This window comes from Gorilla gorilla, chromosome 12, assembly GCF_029281585.2.
Source record: "Gorilla gorilla gorilla isolate KB3781 chromosome 12, NHGRI_mGorGor1-v2.1_pri, whole genome shotgun sequence".
NCBI lineage: Eukaryota > Metazoa > Chordata > Mammalia > Primates > Hominidae > Gorilla > Gorilla gorilla.
Window position 1 is genome coordinate 93,400,340 of NC_073236.2, and position 25,272 is coordinate 93,425,611.

General features: G+C 46.0%; 1 protein-coding gene across 3 annotated transcripts in view; it reads right to left on the minus strand.

Annotated features, from left to right (window-relative positions):
* Nucleotides 1-25,272, minus strand: part of EPAS1 (endothelial PAS domain protein 1) — an 89,673-nt gene that overhangs the window by 34,864 nt on the left and 29,537 nt on the right. For all 3 annotated transcript variants that reach the window (XM_031006928.3, XM_063695901.1, XM_055377821.2), the window contains one exon: nucleotides 5,028-5,218. In XM_031006928.3, coding sequence (XP_030862788.3) covers nucleotides 5,028-5,218 — 191 coding nt within the window. The remainder of the gene's footprint in view (nucleotides 1-5,027; nucleotides 5,219-25,272) is intronic.

The following is a 25,272-nucleotide window of genomic DNA, read 5'->3' on the forward strand; positions in this document are numbered from 1 at the left end:
ACCAAGGTCACTTTGCCTCTTGTTTCCTACTCCGAGAAGTTCCAGGACTGCTCTGACTGTTCTTAAAGCCATTCTGATGGGGTCTTCCTGGTTCAGATGTGCTTGGCCGTTACCACTTTGTGACCACTACAGGGGCCTTCCTTCTAAGGCTCTGCCTAAACTGATTCCTCCCCTCCACCTGACCCACAGCCTGGCCCCTCAATCCCCGCCCTCCCGGATGTGCAGACTGCAAGAGCAGTGCCAGTCAAGCCACAGGCAAATCATTCTGGGATCGCTTACTGGATCCTTAGCCATACCTTTAAATGCCACCATTAGCACGCCTGGGCTCCTCTGATGCCTTTGACAGAAGGCACTTGTCCTTCCTGATCTTCTTGGGCTCCCTGAGAGTCCTGAAAGTCCACTAGGAGAGATTCATGCCTTTGTTCTTTGCATATATCTTACTATCCTATCTTGCCTCTCTGTATTACCCTTCATAAGATGTAGTACAGGAATGGGTTCAGCAAACATCTGTTGACTGACCAGACTTTTTAGTTTAAGTTAAAGGAATGATCTGAACAAAGTCAGTATCTCTAGAAGAGATTGTATATTAGCTGCTCTCACCCATTAACATCCTCACATGAATCAGCTTACTGAGTTCTTTCCAAACAGGACAGAAAAAGGCCTTGATTTGGAGTGGGTGGGACAAAGGGGTGGAGGTAGGAGTGAAAGCCTGGGAAAAGAAGTCTGAAAGTGGGGTGTGAGAGGGTACCAGAACATGTATCTGCCTCCACAGTTTTTTCTTTGTCCCACTTTTCCTGCATGGAAAGGTCATATCAAGCCTTAAAAACTTTAAAATCACTTGTCTCACATTTTATTTTTTTATTTTTTATTTTTATTTTTTGAGACGGAGTCTCGCTCTGTCGCCCAGGCTGGAGTGCAGTGGTGCAATCTCGGCTCACTGCAAGCTCCGCCTCCCGGGTTCACGCCATTCTCCTGCCTCAGCCTCCCGAGTAGCTGGGACTACAGGCGCCCGCCACTGCGCCCGGCTAATTTTTTGTATTTTTTAGTAGAGATGGGGTTTCACCGTGGTCTCGATCTCCTGACCTCGTGATCCGCCCACCTCGGCCTCCCAAAGTGCTGGGATTACAGGCGTGAGCCACCGCGCCCGGCCTTGTCTCACATTTTAATATCCTTCCCTCAGTAGTCTAGAGATCAGGAAAATATAATCTCTTGTTATAACTGATGTCTTCGCTAAGCAAATGATGATGAATCCATAATGCAGCTGACACTTCTCTTTAGAAACCTTGCTTCACGCTGATCTCCAGGTCCATGGAAAATGAATTTGATTTCGCCATGTATGAGTTTGGGCAAGCCCAAAATTCAATTTTACAATGAAAAGCAAATTTTGTATATTCACTGCGGGTTAATGCCCTCAGAATGCAGAGTTGACCCTGATTCGCTCATGGTTTGTGGGGCTCATCTTGAAAGAGGATTTAAGACAATCAAGTGGCATTTCCACCGATGTTCCTATAAGAGTGTGTTCTGTCCTCAGCCCAGCGTGGAAGCTAATATCATAAAGCTATTGTTTCAGTTTGCTTCCTGTGATACGAATCTCAATCGGCAGCCCAGACCCACAGCCTGAATTTCTCAACGTTGAGGTTTCCTCTCCAACATTCCCACACAGAACAGCCTACTGTGAAAATCAAAGGGAAACGTGTTACTAAGTAAAGAGAAACTTTTCTAAAGAAAAACCTGGTATTTTTTAGCCTTTTGAACTTTGAGATATGCAACCAGCTATTTCCTATTATAAAGTGAGCCAAAATTGGTACTCACCTTTGTTAGAAATGCTTAAATAATGAATGTGTGGGTTGTTTTGCCTTGGAAGAGTTTGACGACTCTGCATTTTGATAGAAATTGCTAGAAAGTAGGTTAGAGGCTAGTAAGAATTTACATTGGGTTTTCTTTTACATCATTTCTCCAGAAGCCTATATTTAATATAAATCAATATATTTGTTCATAATAATTTTTATTTCTAAGCTATAACTTATTGAGAGCTTAATATGTGGCAGGCTAGAGGATAAGGCCTTTTATATCTATTATCTCAATCCCCAAATAACATTGCAGGGTAAGCACCATTATTCCCTTTGTGCGGATGAGGAAACTAAAGCTCAAAGAGAAATTTTTACGACATTGCAAAGAAAGAAGGCAGCCAAACTAAGATTCCAATGCAGGTCTATCTGCCCACAAATCCTGTACTCCTCTTCATAACGCTACATGTGTTGGAAAAGCAAAATACGATTTAGAAAGAAAAAGATCTTGTCTTACAATTTCTGAAAATAATTTAACAATCAGTCTAGAGAATGTGTGGCAGGAGCCTGGGAGAGAAGTCAGAGAAAAGCGGGTGCTGAGAAACCATCTCCTCCTCCCTGGGCTGTGCTCGTTTGGTGAGAACTTCTCCTTCAAGGACACCAGGACCACATGGCCAAAAGTAGAAACTTTTTATCCTTTTCCTTCATTTCTTTCCTTGGGACAGAGAGGACCAGAGCTGACAGGCTAAGGGCTCTAGCTGGTCTAGGGCCGAGCCCAGCCAGAGGGCAGGCAAGTTTGTGTCCACAACTTTCAACAGGCTCCGGAGATGGGGTAGATATGGGATGTCCCACTGTGGCCACTCTGGTCCTGTCTCTGTGGGTGTGTTTAGCACACAGGGGTTCCCATCAGCACACGAGGGCTCACACCAGAACACACACAGGTAGATGTGCTCAGAGAGCCCAACCTAACTCGTGGCCTTTTCCAGGCCAACCTTTGAACCACTGAGACGGACAGCCAGGCTCAGGAGGGCAAGCATGCAAAACGAAGCCCTGCACTAGGGGGAAGGACAGCACAACTCTCTGAATGTGTGAGGACCTCCTCCCCATCACGCTGGCCCCCAGCTGCCTCTGTTGACCTTTGTTCCCCTACCTTCTCCCTTCCCCCACACCCCATACCCCAGCCCTTGTCAGCATCTTTGCCTGACCAGGTTTACAAAATGCTCTTGCTGTCCCATGTCTGTTTTCCCATGGACCAAAATTCAAAAGGACTTGAATTCCAGGTGCAGGTTCACCATGTGCTAAATGTGTGACTTTGAGCAATCTTAACCTGTCTGTGCTTCACTTATCTGTGAAATAAGGAGAAACACAACGAGTCCAAATTTAGTCAGAGGCGTTCTACAATTAATATACAGGTTGACTGTCCCTAATCTGAAAACCTGAAATCTGAAATGCTCCAAAATCCAACACAACATTCAAAGGAAATGCTCACTGGACCATTTCAAATTTCAGATTTTGGGGTTAGGGATGCTCAACTGATAAATACAATGCAAGTATTCCAAAATCTGAAAAAATTAAAAAATCAAAAGCACTTCTGCTCCCAAGCATTTCGGATAAGGGATACTCAACCTGTATTACCCCTTCTGGGGCTTTGTGTGGGTGGAGGAATTGGAGTGGTGATGAAAGAAGCAATGATTAATCCAAAGGAATTAATGTCTAAGAGCAAAATCTCAAGTACCACAGCAGGAAAGCAGGGGAGAGGGTTCTCACTGTGGGGAAGGGGCCTCCATCCAGTCATTAAATCCTCCACTGTCTACTCTTTATATGTAAAGATGATTGCAACATTAGCCAACTTGGCCCTCAGTTATCCAGGAAGACAAGCCTTTTTAAAGGGAGGGATACACAAATGCCCTGTGATGGAGTATCCCAGCCTTTCTTATATCCAGCAATCCAAGCCTTGCCAGGGCTCAGCCCACTGTTCTCTCTTTGCAGCATCTAGGATCATGTATCTGCCATTGTCTTGCATTGTTCTTTGAAAGTATTTATAGAGCATATCTTCCCCCTTGGCTCTCCTGCTCTTGTCTGCACATTTCGCCTCTTTAGGCCTAGCCCTCCAACCCCAGGCCCACTGAGCTGTCGTCCTATTTTCTGAAAGTCTGTCCCCCATATCCTTCCTGTACTACAGGGACCAGAATAGTACATTCTGGTCTGGCCTCCCAGCCTCACACTGGATTCCCTCTTTCCCAGAATAGCCACTTCATAACAGGATAGCGGAATCCACCGTCTCCAAGGCACCAGGCTTACTCCGGAAAACTGAAAAACAACCACAAAAGAACCTTCCCTCCCTGAGTGCCTCCCTCATGCTCACCCGTCAGACACTGTCCCCACCTGTGGCACCAGACCAGGCGGGGAGGAGCACAACACATGGCCCAGCATCCTTACAGAACTGACACCCCTGACAAGAATGTCACCTAGGATCTGAAACCAGAAGACTACTCAAGACACCTGTTTCTGGTCAGGACGCATAGGAAATGGTTTCTTGAAGAATGTAACTGAGAAAAAGCAAATGTTTTGTGAACTTTGGAGTTGCAGAGGTACTAGGGAGCGGAGAACCAGTTATTTTCCTGGGGAGGGGTGATGTCAAGGACTCCCCAGTGTGAGTGAGCTCAGCCAGGCCAGGTGCTTTATGGACATCATTTCAGTCCACTCTCACCGACACCCTGGGCAAGAAGTATGTTTAACCCCATTTTATACACGAGGAAACCAATGTTCAGAGAGACTAAATGATTTACTTGGCCTAACTGGCTTCTCAGAGGGAAAAGATCATCTGGGCACACCTTCTTGCTGTTCTGGAGAAGGCACTGGAAGTTAAGGATTAGAATGCTTCCTACGGACTCAATCTAGTGTGGAGGATGGGTCTTATGGCCAGATGGCAACAAATTGAGAAGTCAGCAAAAGCCGTCCTTGGTTCCCCCAGCCCGTGTTCTCCACAGCCTCTGGGTGCCCATGTTCTTCCCTGGTCCTGTCCCTGCCCTCCTCTCACAGCTGGATTCACGGTGAAGGTCACTGCTGGAAGAGAGATGTTTAACATGAAGGAATAAATCACTCATGATGGTGTTTCTGTGGGTGAAAGTTCTGTAGTGGGGTGACTTTCCAGCTCTGGCAGCAGAAGGGTCCCCTGCATATAGGAACATGCTGGTAAGGCTGGCATCTGCCCAGCCTAGGGGAGCCTGCTGGCCTTACCTGAGGAGAGGAGCTTGTGTGTTCGCAGGAAGCTGATTGCCAGTCGCATGATGGAGGCCTTGTCCAGATGGGAGCTCACACTGTGGGGCAGAGGCAGCTCATGGGCCAGCTCATAGAACACCTCCGTCTCCTTGCTCCGCCGGCACCGCGCAGCGTCCCGGGACTTCTCCTTCCTCCTCTCCGAGCTACTCCTAAGTGGAGAAGAAGGGGTTAGTCCCGGAAAGGTTACTGTCAGCCTATCATACCTCTGGCCAGGACATCCCCATGGCCCCAACCCACAGTGCAGCCACACTCCCCTACTAGACTGATCTGGGCTCACACCAGTTGTCTGAGCCACACACAACCTGCTTTGTATTGTTAGCTCTGCTTTTATGTGTGTTGGTGTCTTCGCAACCAAAGTCCTCCTCTTGCATTCCCTGTGGAAGCCAGAACAGGGCTTCACATGGGTGGAGTCTGGGCAAAGACTGGCTGATTAAATTAACTACCAATGCCTGGGACCTAGCCCTGGAATATCTGGGGATAGGGGTGAATGTCCAGGGATGGAAAGAGAAGGGTAAGGAAGCTATGATCAGTGGCTCAGATGGCTTTGTCAAGGGCTCTGGAGAACAAGATAAAAAAACTGCTTTAAGGTTCTTTTTCTGCATAAGACACAATCAGAAAAAACTAAGAGTAGTACTGAACCCTAGATCCCGCTTCATACCAGAAAGTGATTTCCACAGTAAAAACTCAAAATGCCATTACAGCCCCAGAACAGTTAGCCAGACACCCAACAGTCTAGAGTACCAACGTGCATTCTGTCAAGGATTAAAAAGGAGTGGGCACAAACATTTTCTCTCTAAGCCCTGCCAGCATAGGTTGCCAGGCTGTCTCAGCCTCATTCTCCTCTTTGCTGCAGGATGGAAAGAAAGATGACACGCACTGAAGCCTGCCTCTTTTAGAAGTCCTAAAGAAATCCTGGACTTTCTTATAAAATCCATGGCAAGTTCTAACACAGGCATATTTAAAAGCCAGAATGTTTAGATTGGAGTTCTAACTTCTCTGCTTGTTAGCTCTGTAAATAAATCATTTAAACTGCTTAGCCTCAGTCTCCTCATCTGTAAAATGGTAACAATAGTGCTTACCCTACAGAGTTAACTGTGAGGACTAAATGTGATAATTTATGTAAAATCTTTAGCACTAAGCCTGTTCCAACTGTAAGCAATCAATGTTAGCTAATACTAATTAAAAAGATGGCCATGAAAAGACAATCATGAGAGTTAAAAAGTTACAAAACAGTACAGGACAATTCTATTTTCATAGAAATGTATTATACATAATACTTCCTATAAATTATATAGGAGAAAGGCTAGATGTATAATAACTTATTATTATAGGTATCACAGACATAGAGCTTACAAGGACTGTTTTAAGCAGTACTACCTTGGCTTATTTAAACTCACACAACTGCCCTTGGAAGTAGGCATTATTATTATTATTATTATTATACCTAATTTACATATGAGGAAACTGCCCCATAGAGGCCAAGTAATTTACCTGTGGCCCCCAGCAGGTAAATGGGGAAGTCGGGCTTTGCACTGGGAAGGTGGGCTCCAGAATCATGGCACTTAACCACCAATGACTGTCCTGTCTCCTTCTACTCAAAAATGTTAGCAGTTGCAGGGTAGTGAGGTTACAGGAAGTTTTTTTGGTTTTTGTTTTGCTTTGTAATGCTTATCTGTATTTTCTTGTGTCTATAAATAACCTATATTGCGTATTTAATAAAGAAACAAGTATGTTTTTTATTTTTTTAAAAAGCATCTAAGCCAGGCATGGTAGTATTTGGACCTGTAGTCCCAGATGGGAGAATCACCTGGGCCCAGGAGTTCAAGACCAGCCCGGGCAATATAGTGAGACCCCGTCTCTATAAAAATATAAATAAGATAAAATAAAAAAGCATCCAGCGCAGTTCATAGGTTTCAAGGCCTCAATCCAATCAGCTCTAGCTGGCTCGTTCTGTCCTGCCATCTGAGATTCCAGAGGCTGCTTCTCCTTTTGTTTGGCTTTGCAGCCTGTTATTTGGACAGAAAATCTGTATTTTGGGATTCATGGAATGTGAGCATGCCTCTCAAATCCCTCAAGATTTGGGGCAGAAGCACTGTTTTGATTTTATAACATACTTCATTTAAAAAGACAGACTATCCAGCTCTGCGGATGGATTAAGCATCATATACTCGGATTAAAGGATGAATTGTCCAACAGCTGTTGATGGTCAAGAAGAACCTTCAGAAAAATTGTGAAATGAGTGAAACTATTTTTCTTGTCATGTCTCCCTTCTCTGCTTCCTTTATCTAATCCCTGTTTCCCTCCCTCCCTGACTTCCAACCTTCAGGACACCTACCCCTGCACCCTCCTTTCCCCACCTTCTCAGGACTTGCCCTGATTAGACCTTTAGTGGCAGTTTTTATATTAGTCCCTCCCACTTGCATTTTAATCCTGACCTGATTGTGGAGAAAAAGTTAAAGAACTGCAAGTATTCTGGCACAGGAAAGGAAGATGGGAAGAGGGCAGGATGCTGAAACCACACACATCATGCCTTTGGATCAGGAGGGTCAGGTGAAAGATGCCGGATTTCATTCTCTAGCACTAACCCTTGTGCTCTCCAACAAAAGCATCATCAACACATAACCTCGTCATCAGGGGCCAAGGGAAGCCATCCTGAAGCAAAAGCAATCCCAGCACAGGCTATGGCATTAACACCAATATCTGCATGCACAAAGCTTCCCTCTGCCATTGGCCCCTTCCTCGAAGAAGAGGCAGAGAGGAAAAGCCAGGTAGGGAAAAGGCAATCTGGAGTCAATGCTCTGACAATGGCATCTGATATATGAGTCTTGCTGTGCTTTTTGTGCCTGGTGCTGTATCAAGAACCTTTCATATATTAGTTCATTATACTCTTCCTAACAACAAAATAAAGTAGGTATTGTTTACACAATTTAGAGATGCGGAAACTGACGCTCAGACATAATATGTCATTTGCCCAGTGTCACAAAGCCAACGCCTACATAAGCCATTTAAGGGTTTATAGTCAGTGAGCAGACACTTAGAAGTCCGGAAACACACAGGGGATCCCTAACTAATTCCACCCTTGCAACCAAGTGAGGTAGGCAAGACAGGTACTGTCACTGTTCCCCTTTCACAGATCTGGAAACAGACACTTGAGCAGGTAAGTTACTTGCCTAGAGCAATCCAGCTAATCAGTGGCAGAGCTAGGGCTAGAACCCTGCTCTTCCTAGGCGAATACTCTTTTCACTGCTTAACTGTAGGAGATAGTGGCTTTGGCAAGAAATAAAGAAACAGCAACACCTTAACTTCCAGAAAAAGGAAGATTGAGAATCTTAGGCAGCCTCTTGGTTCAAAAGTCAGGGAGGTGGGATTTCAGCTGAACCTAAAAGGACAAATAATAATGCCTTTACAGAGAGCACTTCTTCTTAACATGTGTTATCTCATTTGATTCTCACAACCCTGAGAGATAGAAACTATCATCTCCATTTAATAGATGAGGATGTGGAGATTTAGAGAGATTAAATAATTTGCTAAAAACATTGTCTCAAACCTAGTTCTTCTGGGTCCAAGATCAAAAGTTTTTCCATTGGCAGCAAGGAAACTATCATTTACTGTACAACTTTGATGTTCCCTGTGCTGTGTTGATACTTTCCCACAACCTGGATGCTCACACATACTTTGGGAAGAAGGGCTAATACTTTTTTAAATACAGTGACAAAAATTTCATGAGGGGAGCCTCATGTCTTTAAGTGAGCACCCATTCACCTTAGGAGAACACCTGGAATGTTAAGAGTAGGACTAAGAACCAGCATCAGAGTTCAGATGGGGTTGGCGGGGGAAGAAGGGACTAAGTGCTGTGGGCCTTAGCAGACACAGGTGCCGGTCACAGTAGTGCTGGGAGTGTGGTGGAATGTTATCAGATGTGGCTCTGCAGTGTTCCATAAAAGCAGCAGGTCCAACCCTGCCACAGTATCTATCTATGCCGCAGGTGGAGAAAAAGCTGTTTCTTTTTGTTTTGGGTTTGTTTTGGGTTTGTTTTTTTTTTCCCCCTGGACATTTTAATATGCACAAATTTATAGTTACTCTCCCCGAGGTGGAAACTCACATTCTGAAACGTTTGATCCCAGCTAAAGTTAACAACCACTTAAGCACCAGGCAGCCAGTCAAAAGATAAAACAAAACTGAAATGTCCAAAAATTGTCAGCAGAGAGATGCTACAGTTCATCCAGGAAAAACCTCTTTGCCCAGAGCTTCGTTATCTTAAAAACATCTTAACTTTTAGGTCATTGCTCCAAGTATGGCTTAGGGATCGCTACTTAAGTCATGAATCTAAGGATGATCTGCTCTTGGTCAAGATGATCTTGGTTCCTGACTTCCACATGAACACAGCCTGGAGTGAGGCCCCAAGATGTCTGTCACCAGTAACACAGAGGGGTTGGCTGCCTAATTAGCTAGACTTTTAGAGTGATTAGGACTCACATGCCTAATGCCTGTGGCCATTCAGGTATCAAAACAACATGCCTATTACCCTATAAGGTTAAATGGCTTAGAAACAGAATGGATTTCAGCAGGTAAAGAGATGACTGAGGCTACTTAAGCCAGCTGGGATCAGTCTGTTGGTTGGTGGTGAGATTCTAAGCTGGTGCCAATTTGCAAAAAGCTGAGAATGGAGGAAATAAAGGTCAAATGCAATTGGGAGAGGTCTAGTGACACTTCTATGAGGCTTGTGGCTGCTGTACAGGGGCTGCCTGATAGGAGAAACACACCCAGCTCCAGGTTCCAAAGATGAGGAAGAGTCACTGGTCCCCATACTTAATTGGGGCAGAACCAAAGTCGGTGGTTCTCAGTTTTGCTGCTCACTGGAGTCACCAGAGGAACCTTAAAAAACAGATGCCTGGGCTCTATCCCCAGAGATTCAGATTTAATAGGTCTCAGGTGCAGGCTGGGCAATGGGAGTTTTAAAAGCTCCCCATGTGTAGCCAGGGCTGAGGACCACGGTTCCAAAGCAGCCAGTTTTTAAAGGAAGGATGGATGGGTGGGTGTGTGTGTGGTGGGGGGAGGCAGATGGGGTTGGACTTAAATGTTTTTGGAGATGCAAACAGCTATGTCACCTTTCTCAAAGAGTAGGATGAAAAGGAAACACATTTATTGAGCACTGGGGCCAGATGCATTTAATAAATAGTCTCATTTGATCCTCACTTAAATGATGCAGTGTTACTGACCCCATTTTTGCAGAGCAGTGGTTCTCAATTTTAGCTTGCATCAGAATCACCTGGAGGACTTATTAAAACATAGATTTCTGGGCCTGTGATCATGTGTCTATGAAAGACTGACGCCCAGGTCCACTTCCAAAACCTAACCACACTCTTTCCCTCTACCATGCACTGTGTCCATATTCACTGTGTCCAGCAAATTTGAAGTCACCATCATAAGCCAAACAGTCATTTATCTAGGAGTTGGTGTGATCACCACTGTACCAGACGCTATGGCTAATAGGAAGAGGGAGATGAAAATAATGAGACATGTGAAATAGATGCCACACAGAAGGTGGCTACCCTTCAAAGAAGCCACCTTGGGAGAAGCCTATAACTTTATGCTGGTAGGTGGCCACTGCTCTGTCTTTTGGGAAGTCTTTTTAGAATTAACTTCAGAGCCACATAAGAAAATCAGTCACAACTCTTCAAAGGACACGCCTCATTTCAAACCCCAAACAATATTATCCAGTTTACCCACCCCGTTAGTCACCAGACTTAGCTGTGGATGGATTGTGGTTGTTTGATAGGATAAAATGTGCCCTCAAAAGATAAGACTTTGCCACAATTGAAGGTATTGAAAAGAATGGTCTTGGCTGTGAGGGCCATTCCAAAGGAGTGACAAAAATGTTTGAGATGAAGGCAGTGTTCCAGTGGTCAGTGTTCTAGGTACATTCTGATGTCCAAAGGCTGCAGGGATCAGTAGGGGAATCCATCACAAAGGGAGGAAAGGTATCAATGTTAGATAGTGAAAACAGAAAATAGGCCAGGCACAGTGACTCATGCCTATAATCACAGCACTTTGGGAGACTGAGGCAGGAGGACTGCTTGAGCCCAGGAGTTTGAGACCAGCTGGGCGACACAGCAAGACCCCATCTCTAAAAAAATTAGAAATTAGCTGGGCATGGTGGCACACACCGGTGGTCCCAGCTACTCAAGAGGCTGAGGCAGGAGGATCCCTTGACCTGGGAGCTCGAGGCTGCAGTGAGCCATGCACCACTGCACTCCAGCTCAGGTGACAGAGTGAGAACCCATCTCAAAGCAAAACAACAAAAAGTTACAAATTCAGAACGGAAAATATTAAATTAGCAAATTCAGGAGGAGCTGGCCAGATCAGACAGACTTTGACAAGAGAAAAAAGGCATTAATATGCTTTAATACACACACCTCTCCTGAGGGGCATGGTCTCTATCCTGAAAGAGACCACAGCCCATCTGGGAGATAAGACTAATAATCCAGACTAGTGTATCAAAAGTCTACAAGAGAGGACAAAGAAGAGAGAAGACATGAGACTGGAGTGGTTAAAACAGGGACAAATGCTTTCACTTGCCACTTCCCTGAAAGAGGAATCCTGGAAAGCATCTCATACCTCAGCCTCCCAACCTCCCCTCCGCTGGGGCTGAGCCTCCAGCTCTCTGACCTACTCTGACGGTCTGTGTCCCTGGAGCAGAGGGCCTGGACTGCATTCAGAGCTGACAGTAATGTCTGGGGCTCACCCAGCGTGGCCCTCTAATGGTCAATTCTGCTTGGGTTGACTGGAGATACTTATCTTCTGGCCTTCTCAGCCCCAGGCAGCCTCGTAGAAAAGAGCAGCAGATTCAATTACTAAGCAGCCCATCTGGGGCTCCAGATAACCCAGCTCCTTACGTAACCGGAGGACACGTGGACTCCCCAGCCCAGCTGGGAAAAGCTGTGCGTACACAGGAATAATCATAATGAACTGTCCCTGTGCTTAGCTTCATCAAGCCCAAGCCTTAGTGGGTGCCAAGGTCTGAATGTTTATGTCCCCTCAAAATACTTATGTTGAAATCCCCACTCCCAATGTGATGGTATTTGAAGGTGGAACCGTTGGGAGGCGATTAACTCATGACAGTGAAGTCCTCATGAATGGGATTAGTACACTTGTAAAGGAGGCCCAGGGGAACCCTCTCACCCCTTCCACCATGTGGAGACACAGCTATGAACCAGAAAGTGGGCCCTTACCAGACACTGAATCTGCCGGCACCTGGATACTGGACTTCCCGGCATCCAGAACCATGAGAAATGAAACTCTGTTGTTTATAAGCCACTCAGTTTATGGTATCTTGTTGTAGCTGCCCAAATGGGCTAAGACAGTGGGGCATTCTTTATTCTACATATTAGTGAATAATACCACTTTACATTTGGATCACACACTACAGTCTAAAACACTCGTGAGTGAATCTGGAAATCTGTAACTAAATTTGTAAATTTCACACAGTAGGCTAGGAAGAGCAGCTACCATCATTCCCATTTTAGAGATAAGGAAAAACTGAGGTTTAGAAAGGTAATGGGAGTATGTGGAACTGGAACAAAAGCCCCGAGTTCTGGCTTCTTCAAGGCCCTGTGAACAGAGCGCCTGCTGACAAGCAGCACTGGCCATGTGGCACGATTAGAAACAGACCTTCATTATCTGTCCATCATAGAACCTAGCTTTTCCCAACACATAATTTCCTTTTTAAAAATGCCATGGTGAAGATAAGGGTAATGCATATTTAGTATAAGCAACTTCAAAAATACAAAAAGGTATGAAGAAAACGAGCTGAGATCTCATTGGATTTATAAATTAATACTTTGCTCTTTTTACTTAACAGGATATCCCATTAAGAATTCTTTCAAAATATTCATAATAGCCGGCAATATCACATCATGTGGCTGAACCACAATGCATTTTACTATTCCCTTATTGCTTTTCAGTTATGGTTTCTAATTTTTAGCTGTTATAAATAATACCATGACAACTACCTTGGCATCAGGTATTGCTTATTTTTTACAATAAAAGATATGTATCCAGCTTGCTGCCAGCTCCCCATAGCCACCTCACAGTGACCCCACCCCCACCCCATGAAAGCCGAGTTGGCAGATTTGGCTACACTGGCATCCTCAGGACCACAGCCAGCATTACTGAGCACAGAGCATGGGTCACGGTGCTTCAGAGGGCAGTATCAGAGGGAAGGAAGACAGAACGTACAACAGTCTCAGCCTTGGAGCCAGGCTCAGCCTCCTTTCCCCATGGCCAGCTCTCTCTAGGCTGCTTCTCTTCCTCATGCATACGCAGGTCAAAGCATCTGAAGAGAAGACCAGCTGTGCTAAAACTGGTGGCTTCCTTTGACTCTAATCCAGTTCTGAGAAGAGGGCCACCCTTGCTGATGAGCAGGACCTCTTCCCCCATTGTAAAAATAAAGTGTTCTTTCCATCTTTCCCACCCCTCATCTTATCCACTGCAGGGATGTATAGAGAAGACTCGGTGCTGTCTTCACTCATGAAAAAGCAGGGAGAAAGCCAGCGGGTGCAGGAGGCATTTGCCTGGCTCTCCATTACTCTCTGTGGCCTCTGATGTCTGCCACTGCCCGACCCCTGACACCATGCAGCCTTCAGCTAAGGGACTAATTAACCTCCGCAAGCTGAGATACTGACTATACAACTAGGAAACAACCACATGTGACTCTTTCCGGTTAGTAAAGAACTCTCAGCATATTGCTTCTGTTTAATCCTGAATCAATCTTGCAGAGCAGGTGTATCACTCCCATTTTACACATGAGGAGACAGACCCCAAGGATGTTAGTGGCATGCCCAGCCATCACCCAGTGATGGAGCCAGCACTCAAACCTGGATCATTTGACCCTAAATCCCATATTCTTGATTGTAATTGGGTGACCTTCCCTACAAGGCCAATAAGCAAGTCCCTCAGGTTCAAAAGATTTAGCTGAGCTGGGCATCTTGAGGGTGAAGCCTTCTAGGATACTAAATCTGATGAGCTTTTTGAAACATACACTTGGTCTGGGAAGCAGCAAAGTGAGACACGCTGGCCACCCTTTTGCCTGAGGCCAGCCCCTCAGCTGGCACACCAGCCCCCTTGGGATAGTTCTCAGCTTGGAGAAGTCTGTCTTTAAAAGAAAAAGAAAAAAAAAAAGGTTTGTGCTTTGCTTGAGGAGTCTACAGCTGCCACAGGTTGTTTCCTTCTCACCAGACTGTTTTCTTTGGTGCCACCTCTCTGGGCTTGAAGGTATTTCCCCACACCCAGGCTGTTACCAGATCTGATTTAGATTTTTTTCCTTAGGGCTTCTACCCATCAGCAGCCTTCTCCCTTTGGATCTCACAAGCTTCCAACAACACAATCTGTGGTTTGGCTCAAACCCTTCTGCCTGTGCTGCCATCCTGTTCCTACAACACTGCCTTCAGCTAAGAACATTGACAAAGAAATTGCACGGCGGTAGAATCAAGAAGAAAAGGCCTGAGATGTAAAACGGGTTCCTCGGCATGAAGCAAACTCCGTGGGGCAAGTGGGGAGCAGTTTCCCGCCCCACTTCAGTCTCTAGGGGGGACTTAGCTATTGCTGCTGCCCCTCCCACTCCCTGCCTGGAATATATTCTCTCCATCTCCCAGGCCTGTCTGAATTAGGCTCATATTTCAAGATCTCCCATGCATCTGTTTCCCTAGGAAAGCCTCACCTGCACTGACTTCTCCTCCAAGTCCCATTTCAGAGGTTACACACGCACGATTTGGCCCTGTGTTGCTCTCCTTGATTTCACTTCTGTGGCTTCTGTCTCCCTAACTAGACCACATACTCTTCAGGGAAAGAACCCCACACCTGTTCTTTTGGTGTCCTCTAAAGCATCAGTAGTACAAAGTGGTACAAACTGGAGACATTGGATAAAAACCACGTCAATGACTTCAGTTCTGTGGATTCCTCAAAGCTGCTCACTGTTCTAGATCTTTCCTAAGAATTCTAACCCGGCTCTTAATTAGAATAGATGGTTTCCATCTGGGAAGAGTCACCCTGCGGACACTCAAGGTGTGTGTGTCTGTTGGTGTTTTGTCACCTCTGTGAATCAAATCTGGGGTCTGAACTAGTGCTGCTGACAGCTGCCTGTGGAGTCACCCAGAGCAGCACTTCCCAACCTTTGCTGTGGCCAGGAATCACCCAGGGATCTTGTTACAGTGCAGGCTCAGTAGGATCTGGGCTGGAGCCTGGGATTCTGCCTTCCTAACAACCCTCAGAGGATGCTGATTCTACTAGTCTGTGACCTCACACTTTGAGTAGAAAGAGACCCAGGAACACGTGCGATCTTGAGACTGAAGATGCCATCTGGCAGGGTTAGTGCTGCCTGCTGCCATCCTAATCTGAGGCACGTAAAGTCCAACAAGTCCAATCTTCTCTCTGGCCAGGAAGAATCCTGTTCTCTTTGTATCTTTCTTTATGGGATTTTACAAAGCCCTACATTAATGTCCCTCTCCTCCTTCATGTCTTCCCTACCTGTATCATTTTATTCCTTCCTATTTCTTCAAAATCCACCCCTTAGGACCAGCCCAAGCCCTACTTCTTCCAGCAGTGTCCCTGGCCCCTTAGCAACATTCTCCAGGGTACTTCCTGCCCACATTACTCATAGGCCCTTATTAAAGGCCTCCCTGTCTTGGTGGCTTTTCTATGCAAACGTTCTATTCCTATAACTGTGCTGTAAGTACCAGGGGAAGGGCACAGACACAACATCTTCCACTTTCGTGTATCCTTCACTGGAACCTGGGCTAGGGCAGATAAACTGGGTAAATATTTGCTGATTGTGAAAGACAATCAAAAATGCCCTTTGCTCTTTTCCTTTCCCTCTCAAGGAGGAAAGAAAAAGTGATCCCAGCTGCCTTGGCCTCCATCCCCAGCCCAGCCTTGCTCCTCTCCCAGGCGCTGCAGCTGGGGCGGCTTAGATTTTATTTCGCTCTCTGCAGCTCCTCTTCCCTTCAGTGAAGAGTTAAAGCATTGGGAAGGCTCCTTCCCACTTGGAAATCTCCATTTCCTCCTGCAGCGTGAACAAGAGAACTCTATGGACAGAGGCTGAGTGAGCCAACTGCGCAGGGAGTGAACTCACTCTGAATGGGGCTGTTCTAACACCCGCCAAGTCAAGTCATTAAGATGCCATCCCCGAGGTGCAGCCCCCAGCGTCACCTCTGGGTATCCATATCCTCAAGCCCGCCGGCAGAAAGGATGAATGGTGAGCACAGAGCTGGTGAAAGCAAGCTCTTTCATGAGCAGGGCGTGAGAGGACCTCTCCGGCTCCTCTTAAGGTGGGGGTGGCGTGCTTCAGAGTAGAAGTCGTTCCTCCTCTCTCCCACTGCCTCCTCTACCACACCAAACTAACATTAACCCTCAGATTTACAGGGAGTTACCCAAAAGATTGCTCCACAAAAGGCAACCAAGAATGGGGCTGGGTAATAACATTAGAAAAAATATCTGCAATGCCAAAAATAATCACTGTGTCATGAGAAAACAGAGCTGGACTGCCTCAGAGGCCAGCACTGGGTATATACAGGAAGGAGGGGGCAGAAATTCCCCTGGCAGTGTCGTCAAACATTCTGGGTGGAAAAAGGCGGGTGGGGGGCGGGGGTGCGCATAACCGGGACAGACAGTTGTCAGAACTCTTTTCAAGTACAGAATATGATTTTAAGGGTCAGTTCTCTCTTCTTTATTTCAGACACTTTAATTTCAAAGAAAACATTTGTTTAGACCTTTAATCAGGACTGATGCTTGATCACATGCTAATAGTGAAATATCCTAGGATCTGCCTTACTAATCCCAACATGTTGCCAGAACTTCTGGTTCCTGGAATTTAAAGTATTTCAAAACAGCAAGAGAAGGGGGAGAAAGCACGGGATCCCTTACTCTCCTACCCCCATCCCCATAACCCCTTCTCCCCTCCGTATTAAAAAAAGTAAAAAAAGGAAAGCAAAGAAAAAGGAAAAGTGAAAGAGGAGAGAGCTGGTAGAGAATCTGTCCTGGGCTTCCTTTATAAAGAATCCTGATCTGAGGCCTGTTCACATGGTCACATGTCTAGTATTGTGGGATCTGATTCATGCCACAGCGCGAACACTTGCTTTCCCCCAATTCTGCCCTCTCTTGCTGTGATGAGAAGTGAGATGTCTGTGCACATTTCCATTCCTTTGTAAAGAAGTCATCAAAAGCCACAGGAAATGCTAAAAGTCTTTTCCAAATTTATTATCATGCTCTCAAATAACATTGAGCAATTTGGGAAATAAAACTGTATTTTTCCCCCAGCAATGGCTTATTCCCTCTGCTCATTCAATATATATTAACGATTCTCTCTCTTCCTATGATGGGGCTGTGAGCAGTAGAATGAAATGTGGAACAACTATCCCCGACCTCAGGGAGCTTGCAGGAGGTGAAGAGCCAAGTCCTGAAGAATGGGCTGAATAGTCGGGGCTGTAGGAGTTTGGGAGGAGAAAGCCTGCAAGGCTGGAGAAGACAGGGAGAACTCTGCTGGAGGTTGGCTTTGAAAGAAGAGCAGGATACAGGGAGGCAATCAGGATGGCAGAGGGATGACAAAGACACACTAGGAATGAGCAGAGGTGCCAGTGGTTGGGAGACAGGCTAGAGAACAGGGAGCAAGGCATTGAGAATCTGGGTGGGGAGAACGCATTCATTAAACAGACCTTGTTGAGTATCCATAAGGTGCCAAGCACACAAAAGGGCTTTAAACAAAAGGACAGGTAGCTAAAGTCAGATGCCCGGGATAATTGCCTACCCTGTTGTCTGATTAGTGGCTGAGGTGCCAGGTGGTGGGCAGTGCCAGAACCCAACCTCCATGCTCCTCCTGCTGGCCATGCTTTGGCCCTGCTGGACAGCAAGTGTGAGAACCCCTCTTTTCTTGGCACCAAAGCCAAGGAAAATGAAACCCTCTGTTGGAAGCTCTAAATATGGCAGCAACCCTTGGGCTGCCACAGGCTGGAGCCTCAGCTCAGTCCACAGAGACCTCCGCAAGGCATTCTTGCTGAACAGTAACTCATAAATGTTACCCATGGGATGAAAAACAAACTTCACCCAGGGCACACGCCTCCTCTGGCTCTGGTGGTGTTTTATCTATTTCCACAGACCTTAGTCCCCATCTTCTGTTTCCCTTGCCCCTCACTTGCTTTACCGCTGACCAAGAATAAAATTTGAGTCAGACCTTGGGGCAAGGAACAGCTCGCCAGCCCACCACTCTTTCCCCAAAACCATTTTCAGCTTGTCGCTCCCCCATTTTAAAATGAAAATTGCTCCCGACCATCCTCATGATGAAGTCCAAGCTGGACATGCTCCTTGAGGTCTCCCAGCCCTTTCCAAACTTAGCTCCTACGATCCTGTAGCTCCACGCTTACTCCAGCCAGACCACACTATGCCCTGCCACCCCCAAACTCCGCACCCCTTTCTGCTGCCCAGCCATGTCCCCAGTTGATTTGTTCCACCTGAAGTGCTTCTTCCTTTCTGACCTTCTAAACCCTACAGTTTGAGAGCCAACATAGGCCTGCCACCTCCACAGAGGCTTTTCTGAGCATCTTACCGAGCCTACACTGGTGTCTCCTCCTCCCTCCTGCCTGGAACACTTAGACAATCTGTGCTACTTGACTGCAAGGCACCGTCACCTTGTTAGTCCTTGTTTTAAGGTTCTCTGAGGGCACAGGCAAAATGTCAAACCTCTCATGTATCAAAGTACCTTATTCCAACAATAATAGTGTCATACAGCCCTTTCAGTTATGGTATGGTGAGCTGGCATGAAGATTAAATCAGTCACGGTCCCCCAGCTGTGGGGGTATTGCAGAGTTCCAATGCTTTAGTGCTTCCAGTAGAAAGTGGATTAATAAAGGGGAGTGATGGTGGCTATATTCATCACTAGGTTGCTTAACACCCCATGACTCCTCACTGTCCCCAGGAAACAAATCCCTATATCCTAAGGATGTTTTCACACAGAAGTAGCTGGCTGTGCCCGCTGTCCACATCATGGGTGTGTTTCGTGAGCCAGCTGCTAGTCAGCTCTCACTGACACAGGTGAACAAGTCCTGACAAGGGCAGACCCCTCCCCTCCTGACCCGTCCCATCCTTAAGAGGCCAGGGAGGTTTCTGCCTCAGATCCCACCTCCTCAACACTACAGGACAATCTGTTGCCCAACACCCGTGGCCCAGAGCCCTCACCTCACATGTGTAGGTGCCCTGCTTGGACTCAGATTTCTGGCAGAGGATGCCAGGGCTTGGCCAGGGTTCCACCCTTCTGGTGATATAACATAGAGGTGAGAAAATGGGCCAAGCCCCAGGGGGAAAAAGCCACTAACACAAAAATCCTAAGAAACAAAACAAAAATGAAAACCCAATGACAACCCTAAAGATCAGCAAGTGGGGCTAAAGAACAGCCCACACTTTGGAAAAAACACTGTCCATTAGCCCAAACTTCAAAAAGTCCACTCTACTCTACTCCCCCGCCTTTGACTTCCCTGCAAGACACACATCAGACCAGGAGGGGGTTAACAGAACCCAGCTGCCCCTCTTATCTGGCTAGCCTGCTAATGGCGAATCTCTGCTACTGAGGTCCCGTCAGTGATTTCTGCAAATCACTTTTATTAGAGATAATGTCATCTTTACTTCATTATCCAGCCCAGCAGCCAAAGAGAAAACAAGTTGATATATATATATATATATATATACACACACATGTATTTTTTTTTTTTTTTTTTCTGTGAAACACCAGTTCTGTCCATTAACACCGACAGGTGACAGGGAACTGAAACTCCTGGACGATTCTTATAAGATTTTGGTCAAAACTTGGCACTTAATCCTCTTTTTCCTGGGACAAGCAGAGCACACCCCACAGCCTCTTCCCCAGAGCCTCTAAAGCAATGGTTGGTTTCTGTGTGATGCTCATTGCCCTGGCAGCTCAAGACAGGGCCGCTGGTGACACCATGGTAGGTCGGCCTGCACACTCAGTTCTGTCCAGCAGATAAAACAGTTGTATAACACGCAGGCAGGTGAGTGCAGGAGCACTGCTAATTCTACTTTATGCAAAGCAATAATTAACATGTGAGTCAGCAGCAGAGAAAGACTTTAAGCCCGGGGAAAAAAAACAGCCTGAAAGTCCTGAAGCCTCAGAGGCAGCGCCGTGTCTGATTAAACGATTTAGAAGATTAGCGTGAGTGTAGGGACACCTAAGTGGAGGTGTGGTGTGACTGCAGTGGCTCTCCCTGAGTAGTCTCTCAGCTCTGTCCAGGATACTCTGAATTTCGGTGCCGGTTGGTAGAAAGAAAAGGTTCATTTTTCCAGAATCAACTAAGAAGTGGTCTTTTCTGTCTCTCCGCTTAGTTATTTCCCTTAATTATTTTTAAACCTCGGAGCTTTGGCTTCATTGGAGTGACGTCTGATGGCCACAGAGATTCTGACAAATGCATCTGTTCTTTTCCCATGGTGGTCTGCCAAACCCCACAACTCTATGCCACCTAGAGGAAAGATCTAAAGCAATCAGAGTTCTAAAAGGCCACCCTTACATAGCTAAAACAGTTTTGTTTTGTTTTAATGAAAAAGTACTTCTTGGCATTTTAGCATTTTTGTAAAAAGTATGGCTCCTTGGAATTTAAATCACATCTGGTCTTTGTTTGATGAGCCAGGGCTTTCATTTATTTGACAGTTACTGAGTGTCTACTACATGCCAGGCACTGGGGATAGAGAAGGGAAGACAGATCCCTACCCTCCAGGAACTGACAGCCCAGTCAGGGAGACACACTGAGCAGACCAGGCCAAGCGCATGTGCCATGCAGATGCAGCAGGACTGCCCGGGCTTGAGGGCTTGGACACTTACTCTATGACCTGGGGCAAGTTACTTAGGTTTCTCTAAACCTCAGCGTCTATGAGTGCCTGCCTTACAGAGCCCCTGTGAGGAATAAATAATATATATATGTATGCAGAGAACCATGCCTAAGAAATACTACACACTCAATAGTGTTGAGGCCATTGCTACGGAAGTCAGGAGCAAGTGCTCTGGGAGCAAGAAAGATGACATAACCCAAAATGGGGAGGAAAAAAAAAAAAAGACTCCTCAAGGGTTTCCCCAGTTGTGAATTTAAGGACAAAGGAGAGTTAGCCAGGACAAGGAGGTGGTAAAGGAGTCCCAAAAAGATGGGGCAAAATCAGGCCCAGTGAGGCTATGGTTGTAGGAGCACAGGTCTTGCCAACAGGGGCTGAACTCCAGAACAATGTTTGGGACCATCCCTCCTAAGGTGTCCCAAGGTGCCCTCAGCCGGAAGCAGAATCCTGGTTTAGCTGAACCATGGGGCAACCCTATTGTGGCATTTCTTCTATTTTTGCATTCCTTGTGCTTTGACAATGAGATGATTGTGTGGATATTACAAGAGGTGATTATCTCCATGGGCACTGAGCCTGTTTTAGCGCAAAGACCTTGCTTTGCCAGAGCCAAGACTTCTGAGGTCACAGCTAAGTTGCCAATTCTAGAGAACTTCTGACAAACCTCAAGGCCACTGGGAACCCTGCTCTTTGCAGGATGGCTTATTTTAAAAGATAAGCTACACTAAGTAGGTGCTGGGCAGAAGGTAGCCTGGACTTGAGAGAGCCTCAATTCAGGGACAGTGCACTACCCATCTATGTGTGCCTAGCTCTACGTGTAGGGATTTGAGGGAAGAGAAAAAGACAGCCTGTGCTATGAAGCGATAACAGCTCAGAAACGGAGCTAGATTCTGGATTCTGTAAAGCCCTTTATCCCAGATCTCTGTGGGAATGGGGGTGCTTGGTGAAGCTCATGCCATCACGGGGGTCGGGGCAGAGGGCACAGAGCTTGTTTGATTCTGTCATGATTTAAAGCATTAAGATGGAAACTTGGAGGGAAAGTTTCAAGAAAAGAGAAACAAAGTATTACTGATGATTCTGCCTGTTACAACAAACATGTGGCATCACAAACGGTCTGGAACCTCAATCAGAATGTGTTCAGCAGTTACACATTCTTAGTTGGATTTAAGTCATTCTGTGAATGATTCATCTCAATGTCTATAAGTGAACTTCTTGGCTGTGAGGCAACAGTTGGGGAATTTAAAATGTGTAATATTCCACAGAGGCAGGCAGAAGCTATGCAGACAGCCAGAGATGTTTTTGTCTTTAAGAAGGATGTGTGTGTGTGTTTTGTTTGTCTGTTTGCTTGTTTTGAGATGGAGTCTTGCTCTGTCACCCAGAGTGCAGTGGTGTGATCTCGGCTCACTGCAACTTCCACCTCCCGGGTACAAGCGATTCTCCTGCCTCAGCCTCCCAAGTAGCTGGGATTACAGGTGCCCACCACTGCACCTGGCTAAATTGTGTATTTTTAGTAGAGACGGGGTTTCACTATCTTGGCCAGGCTAGTCTCGGACTCCTGACCTCATGATCCACCCGCCTCAGCCTCCTAAAGTGCTGGGATTACAGGCGCGAGCCACCACGCCTGGCTGTGTGTGTGTTTTAATAGAAAGCCTATAGAGATGAGCACAGGCCAATGAATAGGCAAGGTCTCCAAGGGGAAAAGAGCTTATCTTACAGGGACAACTCCTCGGTCTCATTGCCTTTTTGCTGCCAGCTTCCCTTGACCATCTTCCTGTTTTTCCATAGGCCTCCCCTTACCATAAATAGGATAGCCTACACGTTCCCCTCCTGTCTTGCAAGGACTGTCAGCATAGGTGCTGAGTCCTAGGAAAGAAAGAGCATTCTAGAAATGGTGCCTCCTATCCTGTGGTTGCCTCGCACCCAGATGACAATCCCTGAACCAGAGTCAGTAACCAATCCTAGCGCTTCACTTTCAGACACTGGCCTACTCAACCAGGAAGGGTTTCTGGAAATGCCCCTATTAAGGAAAAGAAATGTAATATGCAACTTGACTTTAAAAACCCAGGAAGCTCTAACACTCTATCAAGTTCTTAAGACTTTTTCTTTGCTGCATAATCCTTGGCCAAGTTCAAAGGTGAGCACTTTCCCAGAGGCTCATTAGGAATAATGTTTACTTCATACATTTTGAGGATGCAAAGTTTGATTCCATTTTGCTTATTTGGAAAAAAATAATTTTTTTTATGAACAAAAAGGAGGAGGGAACAGGGAATGAGACAAGGGTAAAATGTGAAAGAGAAGAAAAAGGTGCTTAGAAGACTGGCCTGGAAGGCAGACTTGTGTTCTGAACATTTTCACCTCTGATTTGCTCTGAAGAGTTACAATGGGAAGATATTGTACATTTCACCTTTCTGAACCTTGAAGACCCCATCTGTCCTCCCCACTGTTCTAAGCGATTGCTGAAGGTATGTTCTGATGGTAGATATGATATATACTCATGTTTTCACAGAGGATGCTACATGAATAAAGTGTAGTGACATTTATAACTAGGACTTCTGGGTTCTGTACTGGGAAGGAAATTCAACAGAGAGCTCTGTGAAGGTTTGTGGTCTGCTGCTCTCAAGCCAGGAGGTCATAAACGGGCCCATCAAACCAGGCCATCACTGACTGACTGGGTGATGGGCAGCCATTCTCAGTGACTGGTTGAGGCCAGGGAGTTCAAGCTTGCACTTCATCTGTCATTTTCATCTCATTTCCTCCCTTAGAATAAAGCACCAGATCTAAATGGGCCTGCCACCTCCCATGTTTGGTTAATGAAGAGTGGTATGGGGGAACTGGTCATGGGGACAGAAGTACTTAATGCCTCCACCTGTCTTACCTGCCATCGTGGTCTCTACTCATTCTTCAAGACCCACTCAAGCTCCTAGAGCTCTCCCTCCTTCCAGGAGGTGCCCCCAATTTCCTGGCCAGGGTGACCTCACTTACTGTCTACACCACTCTTTTGGCACTTAGCAGTCTCTGCCAAGTTTTGTTAAGTCTCTTTTTTACCTGTGTAAGCCAGGGTCACTAACAGCCCGATCTGCATATGGACCCTGGGGACCATGGGATAGTTAGACTGGAAGAAAAATTTGAGGCTGTTGCCAAGTTTTCTCAAAACCTAAGTTCAGACAATGCTGGGAAGGGAGTACGTGTAGCGCCCCCCCCCCCGTAGGTAGGTTAACATTTGGGAGCAGAGAACTCACCTTTGATAGAGGGCTGGCTCAGGAGGCATGAGGCAATACTAAGCTCTTCCCAAAGACTTGGCAGGAGGGCTCTGGCGGGGCCTCCTCTGTGCACTGCCCTCTGGAGGTGGGGCTGAGACCACCACCAGGGTGCCCACAGCTGTTCAAAGCTGAACAGGGCAGAACACTTTTTCCACAAGTCACTCAACAGATGAATTTTTGTGTGTGCCTACTCTGTGCCAGGGGCTATATTCTAATGGAATTGTCATCCAAGGATATATGGGAAGCTGGTTTGAGCCTCTTTATAGCTTCCATCCACACTACCAGTTTTAGACATGGAGTTTTATAAACTTTGTCCCACCTTATATTCCAAATAGGTAACTTTTGTTTTTCTGCAGTTCAACTTTAATTTAAATATTAATGGCAGTGTTCCAAGCTTCAGAATTCATGGAATTTGTAAACAAGTCTGAGCTCCTGTCTAAAGTCTCTGTGGTTCTAAACATTAGATAGGTCACTATCAAATCTCCTGACTACTCTGGTCCATTCTAAAATCTCTATTCCTATCTTCTCACTGCCCATACCACCTAGCTTTTAATTTCTAATATTCTCTAATTCTCTAATACTCTCCTGTATATTAATGTCCTCTCCTCACTTAGATTATAGCTCCTTGAGGCCAGGGACCACATATTCTACTTTTTCTCTTTTTCATTATGCCAACACAATATTGGGCACACAGCAGGCATTTAATACATATTCAACCATGAAATCATGGCACTTTAGAATAAAGAAAATGTTAGCATTTATCCAGTCTAATCTCTTCATTGTACAGATGGGGAAACTGAGACCTGGAGGTTGTAAGTCACTAGCTCAAGGTCAGCACGGCCCCTCCTGGTCCTGAAGCTGAGACTAATGTTTATGGGCAGTAAACCATTATCTACTGACATAGGTACAACAGTGACCTACATTTTGCAGTTGAAGAATCAGAGGTACAATGTGTTTAAGTAACTTCTCCAAGATACCACAACTCATAGGTGGTAAATCTCGGACTGGAACCCAGGCAGTCTGGCTCCAGGGCCTGCAGGCTTACCGCCTCCCTCTCACTTCTCCTC